The sequence below is a fragment of the Pleurodeles waltl genome, chromosome 4_2, assembly GCF_031143425.1.
Source record: "Pleurodeles waltl isolate 20211129_DDA chromosome 4_2, aPleWal1.hap1.20221129, whole genome shotgun sequence".
Lineage (NCBI taxonomy): Eukaryota > Metazoa > Chordata > Amphibia > Caudata > Salamandridae > Pleurodeles > Pleurodeles waltl.
Genome location: NC_090443.1, coordinates 491,216,980 through 491,235,656, shown reverse-complemented (window position 1 = coordinate 491,235,656; position 18,677 = coordinate 491,216,980). Strand labels below are relative to the sequence as shown.

General features: G+C 44.9%; 1 protein-coding gene across 3 annotated transcripts in view; it reads left to right on the top strand.

The window, feature by feature from the left end:
- Positions 1-17,428, top strand: part of ECSIT (ECSIT signaling integrator) — an 89,832-nt gene extending 72,404 nt beyond the window's left edge. For all 3 annotated transcript variants that reach the window (XM_069231915.1, XM_069231913.1, XM_069231914.1), the window contains 3 exons: positions 2,603-2,751; positions 5,734-5,839; positions 16,662-17,428. In XM_069231915.1, the coding sequence (XP_069088016.1) occupies positions 2,603-2,751; positions 5,734-5,839; positions 16,662-16,882 (476 nt within the window). In that variant the 3' untranslated portion in view covers positions 16,883-17,428. The remainder of the gene's footprint in view (positions 1-2,602; positions 2,752-5,733; positions 5,840-16,661) is intronic.
- Positions 17,429-18,677: the final 1,249 nt, after the last annotated feature.

Here is an 18,677-nt window from a genome sequence, read left to right as displayed (position 1 = left end):
CGCTTCCTTATGATTGCAAGGCAATAGCATTGTAAAATTCGTAATTAGTGTGGAACTTGCAACCTTATCCTGACAGGTGACAATTACTTGCTTCCCTTCGATGTTAATAGGTTATACGTGTCTACTCAGTAAACCAAACAACTCTGTCTTGTTTCATTCTTGTCTAAGGAAACTATACTAGTCTTTGGGTTACAGGAGTATTAGATTCTACTCGCTTGCGAAGACCCTACCTCTTTTCTTTCTCTAACTCTTTGCTTGATGCTTCCAATAATAAATATATATATAATCATTTCACATTCCTTCCTTGAGTTTCTACGTAGGGTGTAAAAACTGTTGAAGTGTTATCATCAAATGTTTTACATTACTTAGGAGGTAGCATATTTACTATAGCTGCATCTGATATATTTACATGCATCTCTGGAGCAGTGTTTTGCTTGGTGGTACTTCCAGCAAAGCAGTCCAAAAGGTGCAACTTCTGTCCTTGTTTGAGTTTTTCCATTCACAAATAGAGATAACGGAAAAGACTGATTTTCGTGCTTGAAAAATAGGTCCAAGTTACCATTTTTTGCCTTACACCCAATATATAATCTAGCAAACATATTGCAATTAGTTTTTAACAACGATAGTTTGTCGTTGGACAAAGAAGTTTTTTGTAGGCTGGTGCTGAGTAATTGAAATTGTTCCTAGGTATTGTATATGTAATGGGCTTCAAACACATTTGCAACACCTCATGAAAATGCTGTTTTCACCGACGTGATAACTGCAGCAGGCATAACTTTGTTGCTGTCCAGATTGAATAGATCACCTCTCTCCTCCATAAACGGATTACCATTTCACTCAATTGTGTACAGTAGAGATTCAATATATTTTACCAACGATTTTTGTACACTAGGTATTTGTTCATGGTAGCAAAGGTTGTGTTTTCTTGGCACTCACAAATGTTTGTTTAAATTAATTTGCAACTCCGGAAATATCTGGCCCGGATATAATCCATTTTCTGGGTGCTTCTGGATTTTCCGTCAGACCTACTACACTTCGATCTCCCTTGATTATAGCATTTTCCTGCTCATGATTCTGACTTTTGACAATTGATGAGAATGTGCGGTTACTTTTATTGACAACAAACTTTCCTTCACAAACTCTGAGAGAATGTGGACAGACAGTCATGGAGAATAATGACTATTTGAAGCAGACATCCATCGAACCATCTGATGAAGTACTTGTACATACAAATTAAAGTTACCCCCTCTACTTGAATGAACAAGTTCAACAGCAAGAATCTCCAGATCCAACTAAACATTTATGATGGTGTTCAGCATCCCGTGGGTGCATGTTACCCATAGGCAGTTTTCCAATAAGTGCTGTAACTTGAACAAACTCAGCACACTGGCGAACATTAGCATCCACATCATCTTTTTTCGCTTTATGTATTGGAGATGTATCTGGTTAGTTGCAAAAGTAACATGCTTTTCCTCCAGGAATTTTATTTGGAACTCGAATTGCTGCACGTGTTTTAACTGGGCTACCATATAGATCTACATCACTATGTGATCTTTTCTGAGCCCGTGCATCTTTAGATTGTCGCACTTGTTAAAACACAATTTATGCCACACTGCATTGCTAGTCCTGAAGGTCTGCTCAATACCATAACCATCATTACGCCGTTCGATATTCATAGGCAGGCATTCCAGCTCTTTAAAGTTCTTCAGGTTATGGTCTAAGCACACTACATCCAGACCCATAATGTTTGTGTGTAGCATTTGCTGGGATAATAAGTCTTTCTGAATTGCTTTCCTGACAAACAACACAGATGGACCAATTTGTTGCAATATCATCATCATGCTGGAAAGCTTGACCACTGGTTTTCGGTTTTGCAATAAGGTTTTGACATGCTACTTATTTTCATGCATTACAGAACAAGTGTTGAAGCTGAAAACAAAGGTACATATTATATAAGACATAATAATAACTTTTTATACATGTTAATAAGTATGAATATTTACACCAAATTCATAACAGATTTGAATTTTAAAGTTTTTTACATGGTTTTGGTGGCCATTTTGGATTTAAATGTATGACTTAATCGTCTAGATCCACTGTAGGCATATACACAAAATGCACTGACGTGCACATTAACTTTTGTGCCAAATGTGACGTAAATCAGAAGATGTAAAATGATGTTTTGATATTTGTCGGCCATCTTGGATTTAAATCAAGTTATATGACGTCATAGCCAAGATCTACTGAGTTCTTGCTCTTATATGATAACTCCTACAAAGACGAATGTCTGTACCAACTTTCAGCTTTCTATCACAAGATGAACGATTTTCATTAGAAAACAGGCTTACAGACATACGAAAAGGTTACTGGTGTCCTCAGCTTGATCCAAAGGAGCACAGGTAAATTAGCCCTTTTCTTTTACCATTTATTATGGTTATAGGATCTGCCAGGTTCATTTTCCCTTCTGTCCATCTTCCGAAAAACCTATGACAGTATTAAAAGGCCACCATGTACCTTTGACTGGAACAGGTCTAGTTCAAAATGGCAATAAATTGACGTCGTTTTTTGTGAAAAGAGACCAACTAATGTTCTTAACTTTCAGGCATCCAGAGCCCGAACCAGCAGGACCTCCTGGCTCAGCACAACCCTGAAAGGCCTGTTGTGGTGGAGGGACCCTTCCCGCTCTGGTTAAAAGCCGTCCGTGTGTTTTACTACGTCCTCCGAGCTGACCCTTTGCCACCAGAAGAGAAGGTAATGAGCTGCTAGTTTTATTTCTAAGTTTAAAAATTGTTGGCCACTTGCAGTCCCAGCAATTTAATTCCATCACTGAGAAACTGGTATGGGGTGCAGGTTACTCCTAGCAAAGAAAAAGCCTCGTTATTATGGTCTAGTCATGCTCGTTTTTTTAGGGATAAAGGAGGGTGAGTATAAGACTTCTTCTTGCTTTCTCCTCTTCCGTGAGGTGCTTTAGGCACCTATTCATTAATTATTAATCTTCTCCCTGCATTCCCACTCACCCCTTTCCAGCTCGGCAGCTAGCATGAGAGAAGAAGCCCTGTCTGGCCGACATAACATTGAGACACCCCTCTGTGTGAAGCAGAATATATCAAAATTAGGACAGCACCAATGAAGCACAATGTTTTGTAATTCTGAAGTGTGGTGGAAACAAATAATTTAAGGATCAAAACAAATCAATACACTAGATGATGCCATTTCCACACGCTGTATAATTTTATCAGTAAAACTGTACGTCTGTACAAATGTAATGGCCATTTCAGTTAAAAATGTATTGTCTGTAATGGCTGTGCGCTACCACACCATGCATGATCTACTCTACGCAGTTCTACTCTACAGCACTCTACTCGCCTCTCCAATCTTCAATACTCTACTCCATAACACTCTACGGCACTCTGCTCCCCTCTACACTATGCTATGCCACTCCACTCTAAGACTCTACTCCCTGACACACTACACCACTTTATGCTACTTCACTCTAGGCCACTCTACTCCACTCTGCAACACTCTACTCCACGATACACCAGTCTGACACTATTCCATTCCATTCTGCAGTACTCCACACCACTTCCCTCTAGACCACTCTGCTCCACTCTATGCCACTTCCCTCTATGACACTCTATGCTACTCACCTCTGTCACACTGTATGCCACTCCACTCTGTGATATGCCACTACAGTCCACTCTGTGACACATTACTCCACTCTACAACAGTTTACTCCACGCTGTTCTGTGGCACTCTGACACTCCACTCGCCTCCATTCTTACACACTACTCCATTCTACGACACTCCACTCTGACACTCTACTCCACTATGCAACACTCTACTCTCACACGATACTCTACTCTGCTAAACACCATTCTGTGACACTCCGCTGTACGACACCCTGCTCTATGCTACGACACTCCACGCTATGACACTTCACTCTTCTCCACGCCCCTCTTCTCTGCGCCACTCCACTCTACACCACTCCACTCCACGCTACAATATTCTACTCCACAACTCTACTCAACTCTACGACACGCCACAGCTCTCTGCAACCCTCCACACCACTCTCCAGCACTCTGTTCCACTAAATGCCACTCCACCCACTGACTGTCACTTTACTCTGCGTATCTGAACTCTACTCCACTCTGAGTCATGTCACTCCACCCAACTTCACTCTAGGCCACTCTATGACCCTCCACTCCAGAATAATCCACTCTGACACTCGTCTCCACTCTACCACACACTATGCCACGCAAATCTACTACACACCACTCCACTCTTCAACACTCTATGCCACTCCACACCAAGCCACTATACACTACTCCACTCTGACACCCTACAGCACTCTTCTCCACTCTGCCAGGCTGCGCCACTCCAATCGACGATACTAGACTCTACTCTACACACCCCACCATATTCTTTGAAACTCAGCTCCACTCTGTGCCATGGCATTCTACTCCACATCCCTCCATGACACCCCCACTCTACTGCACAACACTCCTATCCACTGTCCTACACTCTGTGCCCTCTACGACACTCTGTGCCACTTTGCAACACACTGCGACTCTCAACAACACTCCACTCTGACACTGCTTTACGACACTCCGTGCTACAACACTTTATTCTTCTCCACTCTGCTCCCTTTCCTCCAACGCCCCTCCACTCTATGCTCTCTACGACACTCTACTCCAATTTAGGCCACTCCACTCTGCTTACAACTCTACTCCACAATACTGTACTCCTCTCTTGAACACACTGCAGCCTTCCACTGTGTGACCACCCCACAACACTCCACATTGACACACTGCCCCACTCTACGCCACTCCACTCTGCAATACTCTGCTGCACTCTGTGTCAATCCACTCTGCCACTTAACTAAACGAGGCTCTACTTCACTGCACAAGGCTACTCCATGACACTCTGCACAACTCTACTCCACTTCACTTTACAACACTCCACTACATGATAATTGACTCTACAACACTTCACTCCATTCTACTCCACACACTACGCCTCTCCACTCTACCACACACTACTCCACTATATGTCACTCCACTCTGCCAGTCTGTGCCACTCTATGCCACTTCACTGAACAATACTAGCCTCCCATCATACTCTACAACACTCAGCTCCATTCCACAACACACTACTCTGTGCCATTTCACTGTACTCCAAAACACTCCACTCCCTAACACTTCACATTACTCCATAAAACTCCACTCCATGCCACTCTGCACCACTCCTCTCTATGCCACTCGACTCTCCTCTGTGCTGCTAAGATTTAACTACAATGAACAGCAGCCTCACTATTATACAACATGGCTAAAACACATTAGCAAAGCCAATAGCTCTTGCATAGGTGAGATCCATTGGCTTTGATATGCTTGTTGTCATATGTTGCCACAATTCTTAGGTAAAAAAAGGATAACCTGTCTGCTCCAGTGTTGTACTATGACTGATCACTGGGTGTCTGTTGCATTTGTGTCTGACAGGCTTATGTCCATTTTCACATTTTCACCTCACACAAGAACTATATTTCCTCCTACCATCTTCTCATTCATGTGATGCCTGCGCCCTCAATCTTTCACCATAAAACTATAATCTAGAACTGCTCTTTACCTGTGCAGAAGGTCCAAATGTCCCTTATAATGTCTATGCGCCTCCAGTCTCCATTCTCTCTCAATCTCCTACACCCTCTCAGCTAATTGCAGTTCTGCTCTGCTTCTATAGAGAGAAAAAGTGTTGGATCCAGAGCGAAGTCTATACTACCCGATGGTGTTAGACTTGCAGTTGGAGCGGGACCTTGGTGATGATGATGACTTTGATGTAAATGAAGGTAATCGCCTGCTGTGTGTACTCACCTAAGTGATTGCGAGGTGCCCGTTGTCATGTGTTCATACTTCACTCAGTCTAGGAATCTCATGTTGTCCCAGGTTGGGTTTCAATAGCTCACGCATTCCAGAATTTTAAAGTTGCCCCATTTGATGATTGAGACGTCTCGTGCTATGAACAATAGCTCCCTGCCCTTGAGTTCCCAAGCTGTCAGTGTAAGACATCCATTCCCCAGATTTTAAGCTCTCCCTTTTTTAGTGCAAGTAGGTCTCCTAGCACAGAAATGTCAAGCTGCCTCAGGTGAGTAGCTCTCACATTCCAGAATTCTTGCATTGTTCCACATGAAGAGTATGAAACTCAGTAGAAAATTCACAAGATGTCCTTTGTAGGTTATGAATAGCCCGCGTATACCTCACAGCCTACATTCTAAAGCAGTCCAATGTCAGAAACTTACCTAGTGTAGATACCTTAAGATTCTCCCATGTCAGTTGTGGATTTTTCATACATAATGTGGAAATCTTTATCTGTTCTATCCCTTGTTCATTTTTATGTGAGTTGCAAGTGTATATTCTTACTATACTGGCAGGAACCAAGCTTCTTGAAATACGCACACAGCCTTTCCTCTCAACTGTCTGGCTTCCCCTAACATATATGTAGTTCTGAGGTGTTTGGGCTGCAGGGATTAACATCTTCTTTCATAGCAACGGTAGATACAGTTTTTACCATTAATGATATATCACACAAAGATCAGAAGCGAGTAATGCACCAGAGCACAAGCTTACATGCTTCACACAAGCAGTATCAGTTTGAGACAAACACAGTATAGTACTAATGGGAACTGGCAGATACGTTTGTACCACAGAATATGAGTTTGAGAGAGACAGTCTCTCTCTCTGGCTCTTCAAGATACCTTTATACCACGAAATCAGTGCAGCATTTGCAGTGCAAACGTCTCTCAAACACAGAACAGAGCACAAGTATTAACAGTGAAGCTACTGTACACAACTTCTTCCAGAAGCCACATAATCTAGATCGAGCGAACAGAGTCCCTCCTAACGTTGCTTACTTTACTTTGATTTTTCCAACCCTTTTGGTGGTCCTCTAGCTCTATCGGTTGTCTCTAAGGAATGGACAAAGAAAAAAAATTGCCTGTCCTGAAAAATACCAGGTTAGACCATGTGGGCGACCTGTATGCACAGGATCTGCACAAAGAATAGGTTTATTGTCTGTTCTCTAAAAATAGGACCAAAAGTTGCAAGATATGGGGAAAACTCTAAAGTTCTTTAAGTGCTGCCTTCTTCTGGGGGTTTCAAAAGTTCAAGGCCACCTGCTCATCAGGGAGTGAGTTGGTACAGAGCTCCCCTCCATAATGCTAGAAGAAAAATGCCCATAAAAGCAGGCATTCAAAAATAAAACTTCCCTGAATGGTTGCCTGGTTTGATGAAATGGTTTCTGTGTCTAAGGAACCCACACTGAAAGTTGATTAAAAGACAGAGAGAGGTAATTTTGAAAGCTTAAATTTCAACCAAACTCATTATGGATGGATGCTTTTAAGCCCACAGGTATGACAGTCTCTTCACTTACCTTTCATGCGCCAAAGACTTTGTGTTCAGGAGATTGTCTGTTTCATTTGGTGGGGTGTCACAGTTGAATAAACTATATTCTCCAGCATCCCCAATGGTTTTTGCTGCATCAGTGGTCTGCTGTTCAAAACCACATTCAATGCCTTCTCCTCAACTACATTCAGTGACAGAATTCCACTGTTGGTGCCAGCCTTGCCGATGAAATAGCCTGGTGTGGGTACCATAGGTGCTCCTTCAGGGATGCCATTGGTCGCTTCCTCTTTGATAGGTACTCCGTCAACCGTACCATCATAAAAATCTTTCAAGAGCTAATTGCCGCAAGGGTATCACCACAGTCTTTTTGTCAGAATACACTTCACCAAGCAAGGTATCTACTCAAGCGCTGCATAAAATCATTAATATCAAAGGGTGTGAGGATTAAGGCCCCATTCAGACTGTCCTACAGCCCTTGGTAACTAAGAAACAACTTCAGAGAGGCAGGTGAAGAAGACAACTCCAATCTAATGAGTCATGAGGATCAAGATGATTCAAGTCTTCGAGCCGAAGATTCCTTACCATAGAATTCTCACCAGGCCTCAGACTGGATTTGGAAAATTTTTGTGAGCAGTACCCAGTGTGTGCCGGTAGTTGGCCTCGATCGGCTCGACGTGGCTTAAACCACACTGAAAGTGACATGTGTATGCCTATATAGGGAACACCCCAGTGCACTGATGTCAGTTCTTTTCTTTCCGCACCGGTCAGCGCAGATCAAGAGAGAGCTACCCCTTCAGTCACTTTTTGACTGTGCTTTTTCAACATTTTGTCAAAGTTTTTTCAAGTTTTTTTTCTCCTGGCATGGCAGCGATGTCCACTAGGCAGACCTGCTTCAAACCCTGCTGCTCCTGTCATTGTTTGCCTCTAGTGCTTGGAACGTGACCCCGAAGCAAATACCTGCAACAATTACTGCGCTGTGCTCCTCAAGGCCTTGAGGGAGCAATCCCTCAAGATCCTTGTCGCCCGCCGAGCGACGCCGCAGCGCTCTTGATCCCGCTCGAGATGAAGGTCTCGGGATCGGTCACCAAGACCACGATCCTCATCACATTCCAAGTTGTCGGCCCACTCGGGTAAATCCCACAAAAAGAAAGAGTAGGAATTCAAAGAGGTCTTTGACTTCACCATGCCCATCGGCTGATGAGAGAGCGTCGGCATTCAAGGCCTGGCTCCGCAGTTGATCCAGTGCCTGGGTAGGCTCTGCACTTCCTGGAGTTTCCAGGAGCCGGAGCGACCCCCTCACAACCCCATTAATTTCATGAGGCCATGCGCTTAATATTTGAGCAGTCCATTCCCACTGGCATGCCTTTGGGCCCCGTGGGTTCAGGAGGGGTCCCTACTGGTTCAAAGTGGGCGACTCCAGCAACAGTCAGGCCGTTTGGATCCAGACTGGTGCAGATCGTACCATCTCGACCTTCTCCAATCCCGATACCGATGCTCCCGGTGCTGCTAATGTCCCCCCAGCGGTGACATCCAAATTCTGATCCCTGACTCCAACACAGAGCCGGGTGGGTGTTGACCGACTCTGACTGGAGCCATGCCTTCCAGACAATAGCCTGAGCACTATTCCTATGGGCCAAGAGCAGGATAGGAGGTAGACGAGCAGTCCATTTGCTAAAAAAGTTGTCCTTCAGTGCCATTGGTCAGAACACTGAAGGACAACTTTCATAGCAAATGGCAAGGACACTGAAGGACAAATTTCTTAGCAACTGGATTGCTTGCCTACCTTTAGGGAGGAATTATGTCATTGCTGAAACAGAGACCCAGACTCCAGAAAGCAATTGATTCTATCCCAAAGAATATTAACTATGGCTGAAAAAAAGGTTTGCCAAAAAATGATGGTGTTTTGAGTGCCTCATTTCTACTAACTCTGCATGTTCCTGTGATCCAGCTGTAGCACCACGGAATGTGTACTGAAGATCCAGTACTCATCCAGGCCTAGGAGGAAGCTCCAAAAACCATGTTGTGCCAGAAGAGATTTCTCACAGGCGTCAACATGGGGTACAATTAGTCTGGAATGTTTGAATGTATCCTTTGAATTATAACTAACTCAGATTAAATGCATATCAAGAGGATGGAATACAATAGAAAGTGAACTTGATATGTGAATATATGATGCTTATTTTCTGCAAACTTATTGGATCTAAGGCGAAATAAGGATTATTCAAATGAACCGCTCTGAAGACGTTTGTGTTCAAACGAAACACGTTTGCCAAGGCTGTGAAGATTTTTTATGGGTTTGGAATAAAAGATGTTGGAGCAAAAATTAAAGAACATACAAGAATTTGTGAATTTTGGACTTCTTTCTTTTGGGGTTCACTGCCAAATTTGTAATTCTACATTTGTCTACTTTGCAGTAGTATCACTTATCGACTGATGCTAAGGATTGTGTGCCCCAAAACCATTGTTTGGGAATGTTGTGGGAGGTGTGATCTAGTTTGCCTGACCACTGACCTTGGATTTTTTGCAAGGTTTGCAACATGTTTCCTCCTTTATCATGCAGTCAGTCAGTCAATCACAGATTTGTAAAGTGCGGCTAATCACCCATAGGGTCTCAAAGCACTTAATGGAGGTGTGCTGCTCAGTCGAACAGCTGGGTCTTGAGGTCCTTCCTGAACTGCTTCAGTGATGTGGTCTGCCTGAGCTTGAGGGGAAGTGTGTTCCATGTCCGGGCTACAAGGTAAGAGAAGGATCTTCCTCCTGCTGTACTTTTCTGGATCTTGGGAACGGCTGTAAGGAATGGAGACTTCTGTTGGGTACGTAGAAGGAGAGGCAGTGGTTGAGGTATGCTGGTCCTATGTTGTGCAGTGCCTTGAAGGTGTAGAGAGGAGTTTGTTTGTGATGCGCTTGTTGACCGGGAGCCATTGTAGGTCTCTGAGGTGGGAGGAGATACGACTGTGACAGGGGATGTCCAGGATGAGTCTGACTTCTGCATTCTGAACTCTTTGTAGTCTAGATTGAAGTTTCTTGGTGGTGTCTCAATAGAGTGCGTTGACGTAGTCTAGTTTGCCGGTGATGAGTGTGTGGGTGACTGTCTTCCTTGTGTCGGGGGAGGGAATCCATCTAAAGATCTTTCACAGGAGACGGAGGGTGTGGAAGTTTAATGAGGAGATGGCGTTAATTTGGTGGACCATCAATAGAGAGGAGTTCAGGATGATACCCAGGTTCCGTGTATTGGTCAGTGACGGTGGGTGCGCTACCCAGAGCGGTGGGCCACCAGGAGTCATTCCAGGCAGAAGGGGTGGGGCCGACCACGGGGATCTCTTTCTTGTCCGAGTTGAGCTTGAGGCAGCTGGCCTCCATCCAGTCGGAAACTGCTCTCATCCCGTTGTGGAAATTCCTCTTGGCTTGGTAGAGTCCTCAGACAGGGGGAGTATAAGCTGGGTGTCATCGGCGTAGGAGACTGTGTTTAGTTCGCGTTGTTTAGTAATGTTAGCGAGCTGGGCCATGTAGACGTTGAAAAGCGCCGGGCTGAGTGAGGATCCTTGGGGTACTCCGCAGCAAGTGTTTTTAGGTTCTGGTGTGAACGGTGGTAGTCTGACCCTTCCGGTGAGGTAGGACCTCATCCAGTTCAGGGCTTTGTCTCGAATGTCAGCGTCGTGCAGTCTGTCGCAGAGAGTGGAGTGGGAGAAGGTGTCAAATGCAGCGGAGAGGTCAAGGAGGGCGAGTACGGCCATGCCTCCGTGGTCCAGTATGAAGCGTATGTCATCGGTGGTTGCTAAGAGTGCGGTTTCGGTGCTGTGGTTGCTTCTGAATCTGGACTGAGAAGGGTCTAGGATATGGTGTGTCTTGAGGAACTTGGTGAGTCGCTGGTTGATGGATTTTTCTGTTACCTAGGTTGGGAATGGGAGCAGAGGGATGGGTCTGTAGTTCTTCAGCTCTCTAGGGTCGGCGGTGGGTTTCTTGAGTAGCAGACTGATTTCGGCGTGTTTCCAGTCGGAGAGGAATGTGGCGGTCTTGAAAGATATGTTAATGGTTCACAGAGCTCTGGTGCTATGGTGGTGCTGGCCAAGTTGAGGATGTGACTAGGGCATGGATCGGAGGGTTCTCCAGAGTGGATGGATTTCATCAGTCTTTGGATGTCCTCTATTGTGATAGGGGTCCAGGAGTTTAGTATCTGGTGGGGGGCAAGGTCCGTGGTAGTGTGGGGTGCTGGCAGGGTTTGGTTCCTGAAGCCTTTATAGATATCCTGGATCTTACTGTGAAAGAAGGTGACAAGGTCTTTGCAGAGGTCTTGGGAGGGAGGGATGGATGAGGTGTCTGCCCCAGGGTTCGTGAACTCTTTGACAGTAGTGAAGAGCTCCTTGCTGTTGTGAGTGCTGATGTTGAGGTGTGCTTGAAAGGTGGCTTTCTTGGCTGCTCCGATGTTTTGGTGGTGCTTGGTGACTGCATTTTTGTAGGCTTTGCTGTCTTCGGTGGATTTGCTGAGTCTCCATTTCCGTTCCAATCGTCTGCAGGCACGCTTGGATTCCTGTAGGTCTGACGTAAATCACTTGGAAGTTTTGGTATGTTGATTTCCTGATGATTTCCTCAGCGGGGCTACATTGTCTGCGCAGTTTGAGAGCCAGCGGTGTAGGTTGCTTTCATCTTCATTAGCGTCAGCTGAGAGGGAGTGGTTGAGAGCGCTGGTGAGCTGTGCTTCTGTGACTGTGCCCCAGCATCTGCTGGGGGCAAGGAGGTTTGGCGTGCGGTGTTCTTCGTATAGGTAAAGTTGAAGCACTTGTGGTCAGTCTAGTGGTGTTCGGAGGTGTGGGAGATGGTGATATTTTCCCCTGCGGAGAAAACGGGGTTGAGAATGTGTCCGACTCTGTGGGTGTGAACATTGACAAGTTGTTTGAGTCAAGGTGGAAATTGAGGTCACCGAGTCAGATGTAGTCGGAGGAGGTGAGTATTTGGGGGGGGTTGACAAGGTCGGTGATGTCTTCGCAGAACTGGGGTCGGTGTCCAGGTGGCCTGTAGATGAGGGTGCCAGGTAGGGAGGTGTTTGGGTTGGTCTGGATCTGGAAGTGTAGGTGCTCGTGCGTTGACTGAGACTGCGACTCAGTGGTGGTAGTCAGGCGGAGGTTGTTTTTGTAGATTATGGTAATGCCTCCTTCAGGTCGGTTGGCTCTGTCCTTGTTGAGTATTTTGTATTTGTCCTTTGTTGTGCCTTTTGCAGCCGCCATTAAGAAAGGGAGGGAGACCAAGTCAGCTGGGAGGCAGGAAGGTGGGAAAAAGCGATTAGCGGGGGAGGGGCGGCAGCAGCAGCGTGGGGAAAAAATGCAGAGAAAGAAAAGAGCCAGAAGTGAAAAAATTGAGTAAAGGCAGAAGTAAAGAGGAGTAAAGAAGTAAAGAGAAGAAGATACTTTCGTTCAGTTAGCCACTAGGCCATCAGGGATGAGGCGCAGGCAGGAGCCTGCAGGTGGAGGTGGGCTTCGAACTGAGACCAGGCCGGCTCTCAGTTCGTCCCAAGCAGAGGCAGCAGCAGCCGTAGGAGCTGCACTGGGAGGGCAGCAGGCGCTGACCAGGAGGTCAGAGGAGTTTCCCTCTCACAGCGCTGCAGCCTCCATTAAGAAGGGGAGGGAGGCGGGGGTCAGGTCAGCTGGGAGGGCCGGAAAAAGCGCTTTGTGGGAGGGGAGAAGGTGGGGTCGCAGGGGCTGCAGTCGCATGGGGAAAAATGCAGAGAAAGAATAGAGGCAGAAGTGAAAAAATAGAGTAAAGAGAGGCAAAGAGTAAAGAGAGGAAGATACTTACATTCAGATGGCCACTAGGCCACCAGGGATGAGGCGCAGGCAGGAGCCTGCAGGGGGAGGTAGGCCTCGAACAGAGCCTCATCTGCCCGGAGGGTCAGTGAGCTTCATTCTTTGTCTTCCAAACCTCCATACTTGAACATCTATCCAGACAAGCAGTTTCTACGAACTAGGGCTTCCGTTCTGCCGAAAGTTGTCACTCCTTCACATGTAGGCCTGTTCATCACCCTTTCTACTATTTACAGCCCCCGCATACCTGTAAAGGGGAGCAACTCCACTGTCTCGACCCAAAAAGAGAGTTGTTGGTCTCCCTTGACCTCAAAAAAGAGTTCTGGGTGGACAACCAACTCTTTGTGGGCTATGTCAAGGTACAGAAGGGAAAGGTTGTGCAGAAGCAGACCATATCTCGATGGATCGTTCTCTGCATTAAAATCTGCTACGCATTGACCAAGATCAAGGAGTTGCATCCTCATTCCACCAAAGCCAAGGCTGCGACCACTGTGTTACCACACGGAGTACCTGTGCTGGACATCTGCCAGGCAGCAATGTGGGCATACCTGGGCACGTTTATCAAGCACCCGTAACGATGGGCATTTCTCCCATTCAGTTCTGCAGGACTATTTTGTTTGAATTTGGTTTGCAGGCCCACCTCTAGGGAGGTATTGCATGGATATCTATTCCAAGGTTAGGAACCTTGCAGCTATGAATCTCTATCAGATGAACAAGTTACTTAACTTTGGTAACTCCTTATCTGATGGAGACTATCTATCTGCAGATTCCTTAACCACCCACCCGTACTCCCTGCTCCGCAAACAAATTTCTAGGGACAGGGCTTTCCCCTTTCAGGGCCCTTGTTTTCCACTCCAGTGGTCAGTGTTCCTTCGTGGCTCTGGGCTCCTGGCATGGAAAGTCATGAAAAGAATCTGGCGTCAGCGTGCTGGTGTAGCACCTATATGACACTGCCACGCAGGGGTCCTGCTTATGAAACATTGCTAGATCCAGTCTGACGCCTGGGGATAATTCTTAGGTAAGAAATCTGCGGCTAGATGGAGTCTCTACCAGATAAAAACAATACCAAAAGTAAGTAACCTGTGCATCAGGAAGATCTTCACAAGGTGGATTCTGAATCCACTTATTCCGTTCACAGTGCGAACAACAGATGATGGTGGCCTCTTCTGTATTAAGATCATCATTGTGATCCTTACCACAATGATGGTACGTTTCAAGAGATACCATGCTCCAAATTACAGGATCTCCTACAAATTATATCAGAATAATATTCAGGGTTGCTAAGTCAGCCTTCTCTGTAGCAACCACCACTGCAGCAGCTTATGCTGTCCAGCTAGTGCAGCAATTGCCTCAGTCGCTTACCAGTACCTCACCACAGTTAGCAGAGATAGACACAATGGAGGAGGATGAAATGAGTGAAGTCTCACATTTCATTCCTGTCAGGAAAGGAGGAGAATTGAAATATGGTGCTTCAACTTTTGGTGCATTGGCCCTGCCCCGGGAGATTTGCCCCAGATGACATCACCCATTTTCATTCTTTAGTAGAAAGGGCACTTAATAGATTTGAGCAGACTGTCTCCAGCATGTATACACACTTCATGACCCACTGCTCAAAGCTATCGGAGAAATCAAATTAATGATCAGATTTGGCAGGAGGGAGACTGAAGGTCTTGCAAACACTGGCTAAAGAGTCAGTGGTGCTCCCATGGTTGTAGAAGCAATAGACCCCAGACAATACCCCAGTCTCGTTGGGCATCAAATAGAAGAGGTTGTTGTGCTGCAAGCAGCTCAGAGTAGGTGTCCTTATCTGACCTCTCCATGTACTACTACTACTACTGACAGTGAAGAAAAGCAAATGGATAACATTGAGAAGTGAGTACCCTTAGTGGGCACTGCTTCTACCAGGACTGCTATGCCCTGGCTTTTCTCATCAGGTAGACTGCCAAAGCACAGAAAAGTAAATGCAGTCTTGCAAGAGGGTGAGCGAGCTGCTATGGACTTAGTCAACATAGGTTTTATGCAGCTGGTGGAGGAAGCAGTCCTCCTTGGGCGGTGTTGGTTGAGGTGCTCATTGTTTAGGCTGGAGGTTCAAAACAGGATCTGATTCAATGGCAAGGCTCTCTTTAAATGGCATGCGAATGACGACCTCCAACATATCCAACCAGACAGCGATACTGCAAGGTTACAGCCCATTGTTCAGCTATGTAGCCATTGTTCAGCTATGTAGCCAGGAGGCCTTTCATGGAGCAAGAAGCAGAAGCCATTCCAGTATCAAGGATAGGAACCATTATCCTACATGCCACATCAGCAGTCCTACTGTCAGATTTGGTTGCCTCAACCACAGTAAATGGTTCCACGCCCAATATCATACCCTAACCAGCCACCGCATCAGGAAGGGGAGAAAGCATTCCAAATTGCAAGACCCAGCAGGTGCACTGACTCCTCTGACACTTGTCACTGCTCAACCTGCCCCGCTTTGAGGCCCAGTGGGTGGGAGAGTGACTGCTATTCTGAACAACTGGGACACAAAAACATTAGACAGATGGGTCCTTAACCGTGTACAATGTGGTAATCCCCTAGGGCTCACCCAAAGGCCCTACAGGTTCCACCATGCAAATCTAGGCACTAACACCTCTGTTTGCTCACTTCAAATATCCTGGATCTATTATAAAAAATCATTGAAAATTGCCTGAGCCATCTACGTTAGGATACTGGTGGGATAAACTGTTGGCGATTATTTGATTGGAACGTTCTTTTTCCCCTGAACCACAAATAATTGATCGCTACAAAATATGGTCTAACTGCTCTGAATTGAAAGGTGAAGCCTAACTTTCCATAATTGCTCCACTCATTTTGTGTGGTAATAAATTGTGGGTGTTTTTCAGTTGATTTGATATTTTGTAATATTCGATCAATATACAATATTTTCCATGTTTTTCTTCAGCAGCTCCCCAATAAAATAAATTAAAAATACGATTTTGATACGCTACTTGACATTATCTGGTTCAAGCATGTGGATACATGAAAGATCCAATGTAGGATAAGGGATAAGTTAGATGTATTTAACTATAAGGTTTGTCAGTTGGTATTATTTCTTGTTTAACTTGCGGCCCACCATAGATGGTGGCTTCTGTAGGTGAAGTGGTGGTCTAGTGCACTCTCACCTGATTTCCTGAAATGTAGGGCTTTTTTCAGTGAGGTGATTGTGGTACTATCTTTTGGAGTTTTTCACTAACATTTAAAGTTCATGCTGCTATTTTAATCTTGATGTGGGACTCCCAGTTTGACCACAGGAAATAATTTAAGCATGTCAATTTTTGAAGGATAACAAGGCTCTAGAACTGTACCTATGAGGAAGAACCTTATTTTCTCTTTCTCTCTCTCCCTCTTTTACCAGTAAGTTGTAAGCATTGAAGATTACAGTGTGCTTTAGTAATGCCTATGGTGTTTTCTCCTATCTCTCTTTCATATACAGTGGATGAAGGCCCGGTGTACGCCATGTGCATGGTTGGGTCAGGAGACCAGGCGACACTTGCTCGGTGGATCTCCGGCTTGCAGGAAACCAACCCAGTTTTAGGCCACACATCCGTGATATTCCGGCTAGAATCTGGGACCCGTGAGATCCAGGCTGCGTCAGAATCACTAGAACAGCACACAAACTATGAAGAGCTACGGAGACAGAAAATGGCTCAATAATTCTGCCACTAGACCTTGTGGTGGTGCAGAGGAAAACATTTGCTTACCATGAGACTCAGCTACACAATGGTGCACCTCTGTGACACAGGGATGGACAGTAGAACATCTTGTACAAGGCCCCTCACAAATCTTTCACATTAGTTTTAACAAATGTCAGGAAAATTGATTTAATTCCGCATATGGCAACACAGCTGTGTGGTAAATCAGTTGTAATAGGTTCACCAAAACCAGCTGCAGTGTTCGCCATTAAAAAGAATTGAACTTTTTACTACCTACCCCTCTGAATCCATGTGATTGACTTTGGAAATTTTTCCTTGTAAAGGTTTTATTTGCAACCAGAGGCTAAACACCAACAGTGGCTGGATTCTTCTGAGGATTTCTGCACTCTGCCTGAAACATGGAACCAGAATGAAACTGTAAACTACAGTCATTCCTCCTAGCGACCTGTGAAAAAGATACCCTAAGATAACCGCTCTTCTCTTGACTGCAGAATGTGTGTTTCATGAAATTTTCTCTGTATTAATAAACAGAATGTTTCTGCACCCATTTCCTGATTGTGCATCTGCATTATTTTACCCTTTTAATAATTCAGAAAAATTAAGCTTGATGAAGAACTCCAATTGCAAGTAAAAATGTGTTTTCCAGAGCTGTTTCCAAACCTCGCAGGTCAACTTTTAAGATAACATTTTTGAAGAGCAAAACGCAAGTGAAATACAATACAAACAGTGACAAAACAATGTGATGTGCTGCAGACAGATGAAAACTACATGCACATTTTACGGGAAAAATGTGGAAACAGAATACAATTTAAGGAAAATATTTAGGCCGAGCCTATTAAACAGCACAGCTGTCTGTTTGTGAAAGATATAATTGAGGCTTATCAATAACATACAGATGTTTACAATCCACCAATTGCTTACCATTGGTTATCCTACTGTCTCTCTGATCATCATATTCATATTCTTTATTCGGTTTTACAAATAAAACCACCAAAGCCAGCAATGTAAAAAATTAGTTACGTCAAACATATGATAAAATGATCTTTATTTGAACAGCACCATATTAAAAACATGCCAGATGAAAGCAAGTGCGAACATCAAGTAGTAACAGTAGATAAAACGGAGCAGGGGTATTTGTTTGAAATGCTCACTGGCCAGCAAAGGAAGAATAAAAGACTTACAAATCTTTTTATTCAAATCCCAAACATAGTGTAGAGTATTCTGAGTGGAGACAATCACTACTACATGGGATAAAAGCAGTACCGAAAGAGCGTCCACAACGGATAGCCAACAGATGATGGAATAAGTTAAGTCTGAAACGTGTCAAGAGAAAAGGATGATGGTTAGACATGTCATAAGTTAAACAAGCATTTACAATGCAACGGGTCTCGCGTTTGCTCATGTTAGAGCTGATCGCGTTGTAAACTCCTAACCCGACTTTTCACCTATCGGGCAAAAGTGCATTTATGTACATAACCCGAAAAAGTTAAATCAACTATGTAAAGCGCTCGACTTCTGCCAAGCGAGATCGCGCTCGTAAATTAGAGAAAAAGAAGTCCACGAGCCCGATGGAAAACAGTGAGCCTCGCATGTTTTCTGTACTTGGTCACTGCGCTTGAGGAGGGCTAACCACCGGAAAAGGCATGACGTATGCGTCCCTTTCACTAATGAAAGCAAGCAGATTTTATTAGGGAAGCCCACAAACCAATAAAAAACACTGACGTGAAGACTATTGCCTTTAACTTGAAAAGTTCTAGACTTGGTAAACCGAGGGCCAGTCACTGTGGAGGATTTGG